This window comes from Bemisia tabaci, chromosome 4 (assembly GCF_918797505.1).
Source record: "Bemisia tabaci chromosome 4, PGI_BMITA_v3".
Lineage (NCBI taxonomy): Eukaryota > Metazoa > Arthropoda > Insecta > Hemiptera > Aleyrodidae > Bemisia > Bemisia tabaci.
Window position 1 is genome coordinate 17,721,910 of NC_092796.1, and position 18,732 is coordinate 17,740,641.

At 36.3% G+C, this 18,732-nt stretch overlaps 2 protein-coding genes across 2 annotated transcripts in view; one reads left to right on the plus strand and one right to left on the minus strand.

The window, feature by feature from the left end:
• Positions 1-19: 19 nt before the first annotated feature.
• Positions 20-12,083, plus strand: Dnaaf5 (Dynein axonemal assembly factor 5). Its single transcript, XM_019047529.2, has 14 exons — positions 20-632; positions 1,750-2,044; positions 2,595-2,778; positions 3,206-3,351; positions 4,297-4,385; positions 4,725-4,868; positions 5,591-5,800; positions 6,794-6,944; positions 7,570-7,731; positions 8,141-8,320; positions 8,781-8,905; positions 9,172-9,313; positions 10,051-10,245; positions 11,119-12,083. Exons 1-14 carry the CDS (start codon positions 312-314, stop codon positions 11,277-11,279), a joined length of 2,505 nt encoding a protein of 834 aa, XP_018903074.2. The 5' UTR covers positions 20-311; the 3' UTR covers positions 11,280-12,083.
• A 314-nt stretch (positions 12,084-12,397) lies between these two features.
• The window catches only part of Adsl (adenylosuccinate lyase), a 33,810-nt gene continuing 27,475 nt past the window's right edge, over positions 12,398-18,732 (minus strand). The window contains exons 2-9 of the mRNA XM_019047510.2: positions 18,134-18,337; positions 17,537-17,661; positions 16,080-16,237; positions 15,571-15,722; positions 14,878-15,095; positions 14,267-14,447; positions 13,539-13,715; positions 12,398-12,877 (exon numbers count right to left, since the gene is read on the minus strand). Coding sequence (XP_018903055.2) covers positions 12,791-12,877; positions 13,539-13,715; positions 14,267-14,447; positions 14,878-15,095; positions 15,571-15,722; positions 16,080-16,237; positions 17,537-17,661; positions 18,134-18,337 — 1,302 coding nt within the window. The 3' untranslated portion in view covers positions 12,398-12,790. The remainder of the gene's footprint in view (positions 12,878-13,538; positions 13,716-14,266; positions 14,448-14,877; positions 15,096-15,570; positions 15,723-16,079; positions 16,238-17,536; positions 17,662-18,133; positions 18,338-18,732) is intronic.

Here is an 18,732-nt window from a genome sequence, read left to right on the forward strand (position 1 = left end):
CTCAACGTAAACAAACGTAACCATGTGAACTAACCAAACTTTCTCTGCACCCCTGCCCGGAGGACATCTCTTGAGTTTGTGTTAAAATTATTTTAAGTAATCGGTCTAAAATCCTGTGCGGTCAAACGAGTACAAATTTGATCAAATACTTTTAAAAAATCGAAACAATATCTCACCCCAAATAAGGTTTCATAAATGTTTAAATTGAAGTTCTTCATTCTAAGAGTAGCTTGTAATCACCTAACATCAATCTCTTTTTCTACTATTCCCAATTAGTTATTCCGCTCCTGTAGCCGCAATTTCTCTTCAAAATGCCTCCAAGTGACGATACAACAGAAACCCATGTGAATAAATTTTTGAATTCCCTTACGGATCAGAACAAGTTTGTGCGTAAGTCAGTGCTCTCAGAAATGTGTGAAATGGTATGCTCCTCCACTCTCAGTGCTGATGCTCTAGAAAATCTCTCAGGACAGATACTAAAATCAGTTATTAGATGTTTCAATGACTCAGCTGAAGTTTGCCGTGAAAAATCTGTGTTGCTCGCAGAGGCGCTGATAAAACAATCTCCTGTGAACGAGAAGTACCTCATGGTGATTATCCCAACTTTACATCAGCGCCTCGGAGACGAAAAGGTATCATAACATTTAGATTCCTTTAAATCACTTAAAAAGCACCAAAGGAGATCCTCTTCTTGCTGAGGTATCCTTACTTGTCATTTGTGGTGTAACCCCAAGCCTTGCCATTTCAGTGGTATAAGTCGGCAATCACATAACCTGGTTTGCGATGTTGCAGATGTCCTGTCATACTTTATTTCTTAAACGGAAAACTACTCAACAGCAATTCTCTAGAACTACTGTGATTTTTCTTCTCTGTGCGAAGAAAATTCTGCATAAACTTTAAGGAATGATGTCAATTTGTTCTCCTTTTAAAAAATAACATAGAGGCGGAGATTTTCAGACACAGCAACCGAGATAAGTGATTGCGGACGTACGCCATCATTTTGCTATGTCATGATGCAGATTAATGATATGAACATTTACAGAGTTTTATTGAATTTATTACCTCCCCTTTTGCTCAGACTTTTTGTTTGGTTTTTTTTTCCATCAGTGCTGTAGAACTATTTTAACAAGTTTCTTTAAAATCATCTGGCGTTAATATGGTAAAAATTGTGTGCCACAAGATTCATCAGGCATTTGCTAATGTCTTAAGCAGGTGCTTATATATTTTTTCTGCTTCCTTGGATCAACTATCTTAGATAAATTATGATCCGTAAAGCGATGGGAAGAAATTATGTGTACGTTTAAACTGAAGTCTAGAATATAGTTTGAAAATTTGCAAAGTGATATCATACTATGGTTACTCTCACTGTAGATACAGAAACTCTCCTGCTCAATTTATTTTTTGTTAATTCTAGGGCAGAATAAACCTGAAAGAGGTAAATGACATTTCAAATAAAAACAGACGTAAAAATTCAGTTTTATATTTTTAAATTTTTACAGTCGCCTTATTGCTTGCTAGATTAAGCATCAAGTGAAGTAATAGATAGGTAGTCATTATATTTAGTCAATCTGTACTATTGCAGCAAAACAAGCGAATGTTATCATTTAGTGACCAAGCTTTAACTTTAGAATTTCAGGAAGAACTTGGGAAAAGTTTGCTTGGGCATTTAATGAAGCTATCACTCTAGAGAGTTGCATAGCATTTTCTTTTATCAAAGCTTACTCAATTCACTTGTAATGATTCTTGCAGGTTACTGAAAATTCAGAAGAAGTGCGGTTACTTGAGATTAACTTTCTGCGGCTGATAGTTTCGAAATATGGACTCCATCTTCCAGCTTACCTGAGCGATATAATTGATATTTTATGCAAGTCCATCATTGACCCATATCCTGAGGTTAAAATTGCTAGTTGTGCGTGCGCCTCAGAGTTATCCATGGTCATTCCGGCACATTTTCACATGCAGTCCGAATCATTGATCTCTCCTCTCACGCAGACTTTGGGACATCGCCAGTCAAAAGTGAGAATAAGTGCCATAAATGCGATAGGTAAGTTTTCATTAATTTTCTTGTATTCAATGGTAAAGTTTCCTGTGCAAACTTTAACCAAATTTAGCAGTTTCTTTTTTCAACCCAGCCCATGTGCGCTCGGCAGCTTTTAGTGCCAGTTTTACCTATGATTGTATGATTCTATTAAAAAGTTTATTCTTTATTTTATTGTAAGTAAATTATAAATCAACGGTGTAAGTTGGCAATCACATAACTCGGTTTGCAACGTCGCAAAGTTCCTGTAATACTTACTTTATTTTTTAAACGGAAAACCATTCAATGGCAATTCTTTATAACTGTTGTGATTTTTCTTCACTGTACGAACTAAATTCTGCAAAAACTTCAAGGAACGATGTCACTTCGTTCTCCTTTAAAAAAGTAACATAGAGGCGGAGATTTTCAGACACCGCAAATGAGATATGTGGAACTTCTAATTTCAGAGGTATTGGTTCATTTAACATTAATATTATCTTCTTTTTTTGTAATTTTTAGAACATCTATCCTAGAACTTCTTTAGACTTTCATCAAGTAATTAATGTTTCTTTTTCAGGTTTAGTCGTGAAGAATGGAAATAACAGGAGTGTTGAAGTTGTAGCAGGTCCTCTAGCAGAAAGGTTATTTGATCAATCACCTGGTGTCAGGAAAGCAGTCACACTTGTTGTAGGAGACTGGTTGCTGAATTTGCGGGATAGATACTCATATTTCAGATTTTTGATACCCCTGATTTTAACATCGTAAGTAATTCAAGGCATTTTTTGCATGCTGTTTGTTTTGGAGCCTGTTAGTTTTCTTGGAATGAGGATGGGGGAAGCGCAGAAAAGTTAAATGCAATGTGTTGCCTACTGATTCATTTGAGAAATCTATAGCCTGGGGATTTTGGAACAGGTGGAAATTTGATAATATTAAGTCAGGTCAGATCCCTTGCTTTTGAAAAATCTCTTTAACTTCGGACTTCATTGCTGTAGTCTTGAACTAACCTGGGGAGGGGGAGGGGGTGCACGAAAATTGGCGCTCGCTTGACTGAGAAGCCCTGCTCAAAATCAGGCTCTTGTTTTCAAGGAGAAATGTACTTTTGCCATGGTCTATCTCCGTAAATAGACTTATTTTGCTTAAATGCTTCCAATTCTGTGTTTGACCTTTTTTTTTTTTTTGGTACCACAGACTTTCAGATGAAATTCCCGAACATCAAATTGAAGCAGCAATGTTATGGGATAAGATAGGTCAACAGTATTTCCAAGAAAACGAAAAAGAGCTTCAAGAAAAATTGGACTATCTACCAGCAAAACCGGATCACTATCCACAAAAATGTATGCATAACAAACCTTTTATTTTTAGTTCTACTTTTACCTTTATTCCTTCATGTTTAACTATTCATCTTTAGACTTAATTTTTAAAAAAATGTATTCATAGTTTAGTTTTTATTTTCGATTAGATTGACCATAGTACATTTAATACATCCTCATTTCTCTTTGGTAGTGATAAGTTGATGGTTGGTGTGGTATAAATAAAGAAATGAAGGACTACGCACAGAACACCAAGAAATTTGGCACAAGGATAAAGTCTAACATTCTTTAATATGATCCTCTGCATGGCTTCCTGAGCACAAGCTTTTACAATAGAACTTTCTGTGTGACAATCTTGAGGAAAAGGAGGCTAAAAAGTGCCTTTTTTAGCGGACTGATGCTATATATGTGTGGATGCTGCATTGCACACTCTTATGTCTCTCATTTGATCTTTATATCTGTCTAACCTTCCGGGCCTGGGAGGAAATAATAGACCTCCTTAACCACCACTAAGATGTTACAATATTTTCAGCAGATATTGCATGCAAAAGTGCCGAAATGTTCACTTTTCAGCCTCACTTTTCTCGAGGTCATCTCCTAGAGAGTTCGATTTTAAAAGCCCATTCCGTTCAGGAGGCAATGAGAAAATTCATAGTCCCCCTTCATTCAATGTCAAAGCTATAATCTTCTCAAAAGGTTACGTACCTAGCCAGAGATTGAAGGATCTTGAAAAGGAAAGCAAAGAATTTATTTCCCGGTCACTGCTGAAAATTTCTCATCTTCACCCTTCTAAAATTCCAAAACTACAAATGAACATTGCAGCTGCATTGTTTGCTCTTTTTATGTCTGTCAAAAGTTCATAATCGTCTGTTTTCTCTATACCCCAGGTGAGATTTTTTTGGCACTGATGTATCTCTGAAAAAATCAAGTCAATTTAAATGTTTCTTTCTTTAATTTCTCTTATTATAGTGGAAAGGCCCCACTTAGGGTGTAGAGTTCTGGTTCAACGCGAGATGTCAAAATTCATCCCAGCAATAGCAAAAGAACTTGAAGATTGGGTGAGTTTTTATCTTCCTGTAGATAAAGTGCTCTATCATATCTTATATATTTTAAAGTTACATATCGAGAAAGTCTAGCAAAAACAGTGTGTACTCATGTAACGTAAACATAATCAAAATATCAGTTTGCAAGAGCAATTGCCTAGTTCTAGCGGTATTTATGCTGAAAGAGGCAACTTTTCCTGAAGAGAAAGTCTTAACTGAGGGCATTATAATGTTTTATCAATAGTTTTTAGCAATTAGAATGTACTTTTGCCTCTTTGAGGACAAATCCTGGTGACGCATTTCATTTTTTAATTGATGTTATCCTGTGTTGTCCTGTATTCTCTTTTTTTGCAGGTTGATGATGTGAAAGTGAAGTCTGCTCAGTTATTAGCTGTTGCACTTCTACATGGAGAACATTCAATAACCATGCATCTAGAAAAAATACTTCCTACAATGTACCGAGCAATCATTGACACCGATACAAGAGTATCCGAAAATGTAAAGTTTCATAATATTCCTCTATTTAAAAACTTATTCAAAATTATAATTTTTATTTATCAGAAAATTAAAAAAACTTCTGCCTGAGTTTTGCATGTCAATTTAGGCCAAAACAAAAGTTACTTAGGCTGTCCCAAAATTTTTTATTGTTCCACTATTCTGCAGTGCTAAGGAAGAACGTCGTATGAACATTTGAGAGTTGCCAGATTTCCTGCAGTAAAATGTTCATTTTATAGGAAAATTATGAATATCTTTCCTTGAAATTTTTAGACGTTTTCTATATTAGACGAAATCTAAAATTTATTGTATTTCTAGTGGAATTGAATGGACCATCCTATCTCAGAACATTTAAATCGGACTTCAGCAAAGTTTGCATTGTCACTGTATGAAAACAACTAGTGAGCTAAGGAACCCAAAAAAAATCGACAGAATCGGGACCTGCAAAACTCATTGCTATTTTTCAGTATCTTCTCTTACAATTGATTTTTCAAAAGGAAAATCAATTAATGACTTCAATAAGAATGTTCTTCAAATTTGCCAGGTAATACAGAGACAGACTGATGAAAGTTTAAAGTACTAATATTTAGAACTCTATTTTTACTCAGAAGAACTCTTTTCTGTTTCCCTCAGTCATGTGTCCACTTTCCACCTTTAGACCTTTAGATTGGCTGGCAATCTTTCAATTTTTAGGCATATTATAATGTTACTCTTCTCTGTTTCAGGTTGATAGAGCAGCTAAAACAATGGGCTATTTTGTGCCACCTGAAACCTACTGTAAATTAGTCTTACCTCTCCTCGAAGAAAGCCATCATGCAGGCCATTTGCGCGTATTAGCTTCTTTAATTTCAACTTCGCCGAAAGATTCATTGATACCTTTAATAGAGGAGGTCACCAATTTACTATCAAGTAGCAACGTGTGTCACAGCAGGGAGGTAATGAAGAGGAATGCAGTTAATTATATTTCCAGAATATAAGTTAACCCTTAAAAGAATAATCCTTAAAACACCAAACTTTTATTTGTACAGTTGCAAGATTATGAAAAAAGCAAGCAAAGAGAAAATGGCACTTTTAAAAAAAGGATAGCAACTTTGTTGCCATTTTGAAGGATTTGAGCTCTAGCTTTTCCAGCAATCAGCCCTTTGAAAGAATTACTCTCTCATCTAATCCATCAGGTTCTGCATCATAGTACACTCATTCTTATCCTATTACATATGGCTAAGTCGAAAAATGCGTATCTCAAATTACGATGTTGTAAGTCTCTGCTGATGTTGTCTTATTTATGACAGGGTTTGTAATTTGATTATCTTGTGTGTGTGGTGTTGTTATTATTGAAAAGATTGTATGTTTTTATCATAATTTCACGCTGGAACTAAATTTTCACGCTAAAAGATGAATTCTTCAACGGCAAAAAAATTTCGGTTCGGGTACTAGGGCTCATTAAGGAAGGATGAAGGGTGCCTTATTCTCACAATTGACGGGTTGCCCGCCTATGGTTGCTGACCAAAAGAGGGTGTCTGGTGAGCAGCCCGGTCACTGAGTCCGGGACTGATGTGTTGCTATTTACAGATTTTAATGCTGAATAAAAAGTCTCAGGTTTCGTGAAATGGACTATAGCAAGTTACGAGTTAAGGTATTCTTTACATCAACTTTTGACCTGCAAAGTGAGCAATTGTTGTGCTTATTTTGTCAAAAATCTACCAAGATTAATAGTTTTTTGAAGACTTGTTGTGCAGTTCTCTCTCTCCGGGCTCATTTTACACACCTTGCAAACTGCAACTTGTCAGCTTCTTTTATTGACTCATACAGTGGGCCGTTGCAAAACTTTTAGGACAGTCTTCGTATATTTGCATTCCCATTTTTTATAAATTTTCCTTTTGTTTTAAAATCTAATGTTTATCACTTTCCCTCTTTTCTTCTCATTCCAGGCTTTATATCAATTCTACCTGTTGGAGGCGTGCAGATCCATTTTAAATGTCTGTGAAAAAAATTGCAGCGTTATTTCAAGACAGCTGTTTGTTGCAATTTTATCAGTTCTAGGCCTTGCTGCAAATGAAGAAATTAGAGAGCAAGCTTTAGGTATACAAAATCTCATTTATACTCATTTTTGTTTCCAATCTTATCTTACTTCCTGCCATGGTAGTGTTTTCCTAAGAAGTTTATTTATTTATTCTAAATGAATTCTATAAAAGCCAAACACTTCGCATGTCAGAAGGCTAAGGCTTTGTCTTAGTTTTTCGAAAGTGTTTGCATGTCCTTTTTTAAAATAATCTGTAAATCCTATCGTTTTAATGTCTCATCAGCAATGCTTGGGCATTGACACTCTGGTTGTCCATAAAATATCTAAAGCTCAAGGAGGAAGATGGGTCGAGGAGAGCGTCACATCATTTTGTTTTCACAATTTGGAAGATAGGGACCTCCATCACAAAAGCGTTCAGAAGGGTTGAGGGGGGCCGTATTTCATGGATGGCCTCAAACCACAAAAAACTCCATCTTGTATGGTATCAAATGGTTTTTAAATGTTTATAGGCTCAACAAAGAAACAAATCACCTCTTGTTTTCAATAGTAGGCACAGCCCTGATGGTTTTCTTTTTGTCATTAGTATACCTGTGAAAAGTTCAGTCTATGCTTGACTTTTTTCTTCATACCATACCCCCCTGGAAAGTTCTTTTTAAAAATAATACCTATTTTTTGTTCCTATAGAGTTGCTCAGTTCACTAAGCGAAATTTGTGGATTTGATAATGTAGCAGCCTTATACAAACAACACATTGAGTGTGTTTTGGAATCACTGAAAACCTCAGTCGAGTCACTCTCCATTCAATGTCCTCAACGGTTCATCTTTGAAGCTATTCTCATTCATGCAGGTATGTCTCTAACTTCTACATCTATTCTCTTTCTTGGGTGAAATTCTAAATAAGCATTTGCTGCTCTCATTTAATACTTTTAGTCATGACTGTCTCTGAAGTATGACTTCCCACTTTATTTATGTTTGTATGGAGTTAAATCCATTTTCATCCAATTCTTAAAAGAAAGGAATGATAGAAAACATTAATTTTCGAGAAAATATTAGAAAAATTTGCAAAATTTTTCAGGTAATTGAGCTTACTTATAAATAAAATTAAAGTTTTATGTATGATCTCTTGGGATCATTTCTGCATGATTGCAATAACAATTGCAAAACTGCTGAAAATCAATTGGACATCTTTCCTTTTGTTCATTTTAATATTCCTTTAATTGAGACTTATTTTTCTTGATTCTAACTCTAATTTTTAGGACCAGTAATTGGCAATTTCATCAACCTAATCCTTGAAATATTAGAGATGGCATTCAGTGTAGATAATGACCCAGAAGTTGTTCTGAGATTTCTGATGATTATCGCTCGAATTTTATCAAACTGGGAGGAAACTTTTGCTGAAGTTGAGGACAAGGCAGGAGCTATCGAAAAACTTCTAGGTATGTATAAATTTTACAAATCTCATTTTTAAAATTCCTCTCTGATTTCTTATCCAAGAAATGATTAAAATACAAAGGTCTCATCCATTTTTTAGTTTTATAATCCCAAAAGTCAGGCTGCCACTTCTGTATTTTTTAGGAGAAAAACGTTTGACCGTTTTTGAATTATGGTTCTTTGTATGGGGCATTATCAAATGTACAAAATTTTCTTTTATTGAATTGATTATTTAAAAATTACTAAAATTAATTTTTTTTAAATTTATTGTTGAATATTTTACTTAAGGTGAAAAAAATTGATGACTGCTGTGAAATTTTTTTATCTGTAAGTATGTACCAGAATATCTGTTGCAAGCAACTCCAGCACCTCTGGTCGGACCCATGGAAACACACCGAAAACAAATTGATTTAGGTATTTCTACCAGAAATTTAATTTTTTTTTTTTTTTTTTTTTGTTCTAAAGATATTTTGAAGTGTCAGCTTATATGGCGAGCAGGCTTATCCGCAGAAGCTTTACGAACCGCAGCTGTAACATGTGTCTTGACTGCACTCTCAGTGCGGCCATTTTCTTCTAGTCTACCGTCAAAGGTAAATATTTTGCTATTGTTTTTTGTTGTGTTTGTATGTGTTGAGATTGAGATCAAGATGGTGTGAGTATCATGAGTGAGGCACAAAAGCTTGCAAGCATCACTTAGATTATTTGTGCTCTGTATCATATTTCAAGAAACAATTATGCACTTAGCTCTTTCTTGTAATGTGTCTTTACTGGTCACTGTAGATGAATTAAACCCTTTCCTTCTGACTTCACTTGCAACCTTTTTACTTCATTTGTAATTTCTTAAATTTGGTTTCAGATCACCCCAATTGTACTAAGCTTAATAGAGGATCAAGCATACAAAACAAGATTGTACGCTCTCTCCTCCATCTGTGAACTTGTTGACATGGAAAGAGAGGCTGGGAGCTTAACTGCTGCAACCATTAATAAAATTTATCCTGGTAAGAGAAACACACCGATCAGAAGTATCATTTTAACATCAGTACCCCCATAATTTCCATGACCCTTTCCTTTGCTAATTTTTGAACTATTTTCAATCACTCTATCTACTTGTATGAAAAATATAGCGGTGAGATATCAAGTTCCAAAATAAGAAAATTTAAACAATTATTAAGTGCCATCAGCTGCTAAGTATCCAAGAAAGTTTCGATTTTCATAAAGTACCCGCCACATAAGTTTCAGCAACTCTGCAGCACACCAGAAGATCTGCTATCGTTAGTTTAGCTTTGAAGGTAAATACAGAAATTAAAATGGTGGTAAAAGTCATTCAGCACCCGGGGAGTAGGATGAACCATGGTACCTGTAACTTTCGTTATTTTCTGGGTAATGAGTGGATACAATAGGTGGTTTCAGGTTGCTTTGTCTTTTTCTTGCCCCCCCCCCCTCTCCCCCCCAAAAAAAAAATTACAGATCTTTTATTGCACAAAAATCATTAACCGATTAACATAGAAATTAATGTAGTATTCTCTAAAACTGTCACAATAGTGTTCATTAAACATATTCTTCTAGAAACATCGTATAAAATTTTCAAAATAAACTAAAAAATCTAATATTTTAGTATTTTCAGCAGCTGGCAAATTCACTCCTCATTCACAATATTATGAATATTCCTTTTGCCATCTAACTGAATGTATCTTTCCCTCATATGAATTAACACATTTTTCTCCTCTTATCTCAGAAATTTTGAAACGACTGGACGATGCGAATGACCAAGTTCGAGAAAAAGCCGCAAACTGTATTTCTGTTTTATTCCAAACACCACTTCCTGCAGATTATGACATGAGTTCTTCAAAGAATCATTTTGAATTCATCTACAAAACATTACTCATTCACTTAGACGACATGGACCCGAAGTTTCAACAAATTGTGTTAGGTAAGTATCTCTTTGTATACCATCAATAGCACGATTCTTGAAAATACAGAATATTCTGCCAGTGGAGAGGAAAACTCAAGGAAGTTTTTAAGAAATTGCACCGGCTAATTTTCCCAAGAAAAAAGTGTGTCTGTTGCAAACAGAGATATGTGGTTTTGCACAAGTTATTAATGTGCTTGACCTCATGAATAAGTGGTGGGAGAATGTTTTTTCTGATGTGCGAGGCCCTTAATATCAAATAAATCAAAGCAAGACATTGGTACCACTGCTCAAGAAGTGTATTATAGACATCTTGGCAAAACAAACACCCAAAACTTTCAAATCGAACTAGAGTTGTTCCAGTTAAAACTTTGCAGCTCAAAACATGTTTATGAGGAAAAGTTTTCTCTAATTCCAGTCCCTCTTTCTAGGAAAGTAGAGAAGGTTACCTATCAGTTGAAAATTCAAATTCCCATTTTTCAACCCAACATAACGAAAATTACTAACCATATTTTCTCCTCTGCAACTATTACTTTGATAAAAGAATGCAACAAAAACAATTATGTTTGACCTTATCACAAAGTGCAGTTTCATAAATTAAGTAGAAAAGCAACTTTATAGGCATCAACTAGCACATAAGTGATGGCTTAGCTAAGGCCATATCATCAATTCAAGGAAGCCGGGTACAAGAGTAAGTCTATGATTTCTAATCAACAAATGAACAATTAGGAAGTCTGATGTGATCGCTTCTCCATCAAATTAAGTGGAACAATTTATATACTTTAAAGTGCGTGTTTACCCTCTTATTTTCCGAAAAGAATTTCTCGAAAAGTTAGGTAGAATATTTTCCTTGGACATACCATTTTCTCTATTGATCTTTTTCTCTCTTTTTAGATGTTTTAAAAAGTGTTGGAAGTTTAGAACCTAATATTTTGGCAGAGAAGCTGTCAGTGCAGAATTTTCGGGACAAAAAAATTTTGGAAGACCTCAGAAATTTCATCACCAACTTCAACAGTTTAACACTAAATGAAAAAACAAGTGAGAACCCCAGCTGATGCTTTGTCAACACTTACTAAACTGACCAAAATTAATTTTTTAATCTTAATGGATTTTCCCATGAGGTCTTTTATGACTGGTTTTTAATATTGACTATGTTGATCAGGATGGTCTTTATTCAGCAACATAATCATTCTGGAAAGAAGTCCTTTGGGAAAATTTAGATAATCAAACTTTTATTTTATTGAGCTTTTTCCAGCTCTACCTAGGATTCCAAAACTGCTTTGTGCTGACTCGTAAAGCTTACCATTGTGTAAATATTTTATAATCGAAAAATATCTTACAAAAGAACAATAGACAAGTTCATAGACAGAGGACAATAAAGGAAGTTCTTCGACTTTAAGTTCTATATCGTAGCCTAAATTGACTAGCTCTCAAACATTCTCTAAACGGTTACCTCTCATTGATTCTTTGAGTATTAATATGCAACCCTTAAGTAATTAAAAAAGTTTTGACGTCGGCAATATGACATTGTCCTCAGTCAAACATTACAAGTCTTTGCATATTAATAGATTTGAATACTTCTCAAAGCGAATTTATTAAATGAACTCATTTTTTACAATTATTTAATTTCATCCTTTGGAAGCACCAAATGTCTCTAGTTTATAGTGAGTATAACTATGCAGTTTTTTTCCTTTCATCAGGACATCATCAAGAAAAATACTTTAAAAAATAATACATGTACTTTTAGAACTTGTGAAATTGAATTAATCGCTTTTACTGGGCTTATCTTCTGTGAAAATTTTTACTAAAAATTGTGCTCCATGTATTAAATTTATTTAAAATAAACTGGTCAAGCATCATTTTGTCACTTTTTGATCGGATGTTTAGTGCTGTTTAAATTAGCATTGGTCACCCAATCAAACTGAGCTATCAATCTGGCGAGGGTTCTGATTAAGTCTGCGAATACCAATCAAAGGTCAGTATGCCATTACAAACAGCCGCAGTAATTCAAGAGCACACTGATCTTTGATGGGCACGTGAAAATCCACTGGACAGTGACCTCGCTAGTTTAATAATTTCAGTTTGATCATGCAATCTGGGTTATTGACATAATTAAAAATGAAATTCCAATTATACTACGTACTTTAAAAGATGAGAAAAAAAAACCAAAAGGAATGGTAAAGAGGTAGTGTTTTTAATCAAAAAGATTTAACAATAATTGAAAACAATCTAAGAATTAATTAAGCAATGATTAAAAACAACAATAAAACTCTAAAAACATAAAAGGCACAATTGAGAGTTTGCTACTTCAGCTACAATCACAGAATATAATATTGATAAAATGTAAACAACTGAATCATATGATTGAAATACTTCGCAAAGGTACATGAATTTAGCTGCGCTGCGAGGAACTTTCCTCCTTCACTGAGTTGAAACGTTTGATGATTGAGCAAAAAGTGCTAAAAATGCCATATTTTTTTCTAAATTGAAAGTGCACTTCTAATTGGCAGATACTTTGAGTTTGAAAGCTTTAAATAAGGAAATATTTTCTTAAATGCATACAGGATTACAAGTTCAGCTCAGCAGAATCAACCAGTTTGCCCTCGTATTTCTTCAGGACAGGGTTCACCTCCTGGTTGATAAACTTTTCAACCTGGAATATACAAAAGTTAATCAGTACAACATTTTTTTTTACTCAACCAAAGGTTATGACCATAGACTGTAGAGAAGGAGTAGCTGTTTATTTTCAACTCTAGCAACACTTCTCTAAGTACTAAAGATTCTTCTCTCGCTGAAGCTTATAGGCGGAAAAAGGCATACGTTCATTCCTCATAAATTCAAATAATATATCCACCTCCATTAAGTGATTCTTCACTATGAACCTCATTCTTTTCTTTGGGAGACTATTAAGTTGACTTTGATAGAGCTTCTCATGACTAATATTACAATTTTGGGAGACATTTCGGGTAGTGGGTATCCAATTAAGGATTAAAGTTTCCTGGGATAGTTAGGTGCCAGTGCCAATGGGTGGGATCTCACGTATTTTCAGGAAAGTTGTGAGACATGTTCCTAGTGGCTCTTCAAAATGTAAGCGATTACTGGGTAAATGTGCATTTGCGTGTGTTTTTCTGTCATGAATTCCTGGAAATTGAGATTTTAGCCAGAAATTCAACACACCTTAAAACCCTATTTTCTAGACATCTCATCCTTCTTAGGTTGTTTTTTTAAAAGAATTCCCAGAGACATTACGTAAAAACATTATTGTCTGAGGCTCCAGGAGTGTTGCAAAAAAAAAGAAAAGAAAAGGAACAAACCTGTTGGGGTGCTCTTCCGATGTAGGCGTCCGGTGCTAGGAGATTATTCAGCTGATTTTTAACAGGATCAAAATATTTGTCATTGCGAATTCGATCCATGAGATCATTGTTTAGGCCCTTCAACTTAACCTCAGCTGCAGCCTCTTGAGATAGGACTCGAATTTTTTCATGACAATCCTGAAAAAATTCATGAGAGAAGGGTTCGTCACAGCTGACTGTATGGGTCAATCTTGTTGAGTCAAATTTTCTTTCCAGTATTCAATGAGGACCATTCTCTTTGAATCTACCTCAGCGAGTAAAAGTAATGTCTGTTGAGTCACACAGTGTAGAATGCAGTTTATTACAGAACAGCAATTAGAAGAATAGTTGATGAAAAAACAAGAGAAAATTAATGTGAAAAATTAATCTGGAGAAGTAGGCAATTGATAATAAGTCTTTATAAGTTCTGCAAAAAAGTGATTAACTTAATACTACTGAAATTGCATGAACCATAAATTACTGGGAACACATATTAGGTGCGAATAGATTTTTCGGTAAAAAAGTGATTCTTAAAATTTTGATCCTGAGAAGCAGATCAGAAAGATTTGATACTTTACCAAACACCTGCAACAATTTTAGTCTTACGAAAAATTTATAACAACAGGTACTCGCTTTCTAAAAGCTGTTCAAAGAAAACATAAAAAATAGATAAGTATTACAAAGCAAAAAAGTTAGAGTGACTACAGTACCTGTCGATCAGCACCTGCTTTAACCATGGCCATAATGATATTTTCAGTTGCCATGAAAGGTAATTCCTCATCTATGTGCCTCCTGATGACTTTATCGTAAACGACAAGGCCTTCACAAATGTTTTGAAGTGTAATGAGAATGCAGTCAGCACTCAGGAATGCTTCAGAAAGCGTCAGACGTCTGAAAATAAGAAAGCTTAAGATGAGTTCCTGTAGATCATTACCGCTACGAAACTCACTTCGAAGTTTCCACATTTTAAAAATAGGAATGAAGTATGACTCTGAGAGAAATTAATTGAGAAATAATCATGAATATACTTATTATCCAAAAGAAAATTAACTTCACTGATGAACTGATGACAAATGCTTGGGTCTTTTTTCTAGGGAACTTTTATCTACCGATGCTTTCAATTGCAATCCTAGGAGTTTATACAATTATTTGACGACGTTGTTTACGGCCTCTTAAAGTTAAATCAGGCTTGTCAGCTGTTTACAATATGTGCCTGTGTGGACTGTTAGAAATTCAATCTAACTACATACTTTCTGATTAAAAACTTTAGTATAAGCTGAGTATGAATGAGCAAGAAAATAAGAGAAGAATGAAATTCTACCTGATGGCACTATCATCAAGAGTGCGTTCCATCCACTGTACTGCTGCTGTGTGAAGAGTGTTTGCAGACAGATTCATCAAATAACGTGCAATGGCACAGCACCTCTCGCTTCTCATGGGATTTCGTTTGTAGGCCATTGCACTGGATCCAATTTGAGTCTTCTCAAAGGGTTCCTCAATTTCCTTCTTGTTGGCCAATAAACGAAGGTCTGAGCAAATCTGTTAAACAGGCGAAGTGGAGGGATTACTCTCTAAAAAATCATTTGTTTGTTTGATTCATGGGTCCCATAGTAATTAAAATGACCAGAGTAGATCTAAGATTTAAGAGAATGTGATTCTTAAAACAAGAAAACTATGGCAAAATTTGAAAAGGAAATTTTTTGCTATGAGCTACAATGCTACATAATATCAGCTTCAGCTCTACTTCCAGTTTAACTTTTTAAAAGATAGCTACCTTTATCAAAAGTGCGATGTCTGGGAAGAAACTGACTGTGAGTAAAGTCGAGGACAGTCAAGCAATTGGAAAAAAGGTCGCATACAAAGCTTCTCTTCCCCAAACTTTTTTTATTTACCTAAAGCATCGAGTATTTAGCCTAAAAGCCAGTAACTAAATTTTCAAGAGAAGTATAATTAGGTATATCAGACATTTTATGGAGAAGAATCCGCCAAAACAAGACAGAGAATAAACATGAACCTTGTGAAGTGTTGATCCCAGTCCACTCAACACAGCAATGCATTCTGCATCAACCTTTCGCGTGTACGTTTGGCCGCAAATTATATACGCCGAGTGAAAACCAGCTTTCTTGGTGACCAGTTCATCAACTAATTCTACCTTGCTGTGATCGCCTGAAATTGAAACAAAAGATTGAAAATTCATAAAAAGTTAAAAATTCAAAACTTAACTACTACTTTCAACTCAATATTTATTTGAAGGCAAACATTTGAAGTTCCTCAAAACAGAAAACTTGAAAAGAAAGAAAATTGGTTTGAAGGACATAAATATGTTGAAAAAAATTATGTAATTCCCATGAGTGATTAAATTTTTTGTCCATTGGCTACCTCCACCTACTCAAAAACATCAAGTGCGCAAAGCTGTGTCTGAGTTCCAGAGACACACCAAATTCAAAAGACATAACATCGCACCAGCGCTTCATTTCCCCCTCTTACAGGTCTTTTGAAAAATGTAATCCAAAATTTCAATACCTTCAAAAAGCTCAAGGAAAGAAGCTTGCGTGCCAGTCGTTCCTTTGACTCCTCTGAATCTCAGATTATTGCGTGCTTGGCTTATTGCTCTTTCGTCCATCAGTAAATCTTGAAGCCAAAGACAAGCTCTCTTGCCGACTGTAGTTAGCTGAGCAGGCCTAGAAGACAAAAGAAAACCAAATTGTAGAAGAACGTAAAATGAATGGCGACATGCAGGACGGATTGGCTCCAAATTTTCGAAAGGGGGGGGGTGTCCCGCCAAGAATAAAAATATGGGCCTGATAAAAAGGAGGGGAAGGAAGGTTCAAAAGAGCTTAATTGAGAGGCTCTACGAGATTCTATGACAAGTGCCGAATGGAGCCCCAAGAGTCTACTAAAAGGGCCCCTGTGAGGCCTTTTTGACCAAAGTTTAGGACGCAATCCCCCTCCTCCCCCAGGGCCGTATTTACTTACTTGCCGCCCATGGGCCGCCTGTATTTTGCCGCCCCCTTCTCGTTCGTTTTGAAACATCAATAAGATCCATCAAGTGAGCGTGCTGGAGGGGGAGGGGTTCATAAGACGCGTATACTCGTGTTGGACACATTTTTTGCGAAAGCCCTGTCAACAATATACTAGTAAAAGTTCACGGAACTTAGTGCAAAAGTTATGTTCCGTAAACCTATCTCTGTGTGGACAAGGCCTTCCATTTATATGAAATGAACGTAAAAATAATGACAGAACAAACATTAATGTGGTTTAATGAATGTGGTTTAATGATTTTAACTTCCGCTGCCGCGCCGCGCTGACCGCTCTGTGTTTGGCGCAATGCGTTAAGTATTCCTAGTCTTGTATGCGGTTTGACGCAATGCATGAAGTATTCATGCAGTCTTGTAGGCGCTATGCGTTTCACGCCGCCCACTGCTGACCGCAGCGACCGCACTGTCTTTGACGCAATGCGTGAAGTATTCATGCAGTCCTGAAGGCGCTAATATGTGTTACATTCCGACCGCCGCGCCGCGCCGAGGGTTTCTCCGTTTCATTTTAAGTCCTCGTCATCATTGCTCTCTGCGTCGCACCATTCCAGACCAAATTCCGTGTTCGGTTTCTCTCTTAGTCTTAACTCAACTAATTAAAGGTGCTGTCTATTGTATCACGGAGAGACAACTAAATTAGAAATATACTCTCAGGAAATGAGAGATTTTGTCACCTTTTCTCGTTTGTAATTTTTTTTCTGGTTCCGATTTTTCTTTATGACTACATTTAAAAATATTGCAAAATTTGCCGCCGTGGGCCGCGGCCCATGTGGCCACCCCCTAAATCCGGTCCTGTCCTCCCCTCCGGCTCTTCAGGCTAATCAGTCTCTGATAGTTAGTCAGAGATTTATTTTACGAATAGAGCAAGCTAGAGGTACTGAAGATAGTCCAATGTCTAGGTACTTAAATGAGGTAAGTAAAATAAGGAAGCGAAAAGAAACTTACTGCAGATGGGTGTATCCTAGAGTCGGAAGACTTCGATACTCGTGAGCGAATTTTGCCATTTTGCTTATGCAAGTTGCTAATTTTGGTAAGAGTATATCAAATCCATCGCGAAGAATGATTAAATCCTGTTCAAATAAAAACATACAGGGACGTTAGATGAAACGGACGTACTTATTTTAGTTTTGATAATTTGTATCAATAATATGTATGGTTCTGTCTCTTTTTTCTCTCGATAAAAATTGAAAAAATGTACTGACACATTGTAACGCCCTCCCCCCCCTCCCCCCCCCCCAAAAAAAAAAACCTTCACAAGGAGGTGGGGGTGTCAAAAATCGGAAAAAGTGCGCTCCGTAATACTTGAACGGCCACCAAAACATAGGAATTCGCTGTCGATATTCTTACCAAAACGCCAGACAAGTTTCCGAAAAATTGGCGCTTCGCACCGTAAATTACGTCGCCCAGCGTTAACCCCCCCCCCCCCTCCCCCAGAACACCAAGCTGGACCAGACGCCCCCACCCTATATGATTAACGAATGACTTCCAATGACCTATCCGAAGCTCTGCATTTGTAGCGAGCCTTGGAGCTTATTCACTTACCGTGTTATCTCCGACATAGCAGGAGGTAGCCCCCAGGTGAATGATAGGGGCTGCGGTCGGGCACTGGTGCGCCAAGACGTGGACGTGAGCCATGACGTCGTGGCGCGTTTTTTTCTCCTCCTCAGCGGCAGCCTTGAAGTCCACGTTCTCGATGTTTTTCTTCAACTCCTCGATTTGCGCGTCCGTGATCTTCAAGCCAGCTTGCTGAAACACAATCACACACTTGTCAATCAAAATGTAGCATGAATACAATAGCATGAGACAGGTCTTGAACATAGCGCGCGGAAATAAAATGAAGCATACCTAACCATTGCTTATAGCATGACCTAAAGATGTAATATGTAGGATATCGATGGTGGGAACATGCGTACCTAAAACTACCTTGGCAGATACTGTTCACCCAGGGTTCGCCTCGACCCATAGGCGGTTCTACGGGGGTGCCAGTGGGTGCCAGGCACCCCCAAGCAAAAATTAAGTACGGTTATCGGAACCGTGAAATTACTGCTTTGAAAGATTCTGTATTTGCTCACTGTGAGAAAAAATCCCAGCAATCAATAGAAAATGCTTTAAACAGAATTAAAATTGATAGCCGTGTTTTA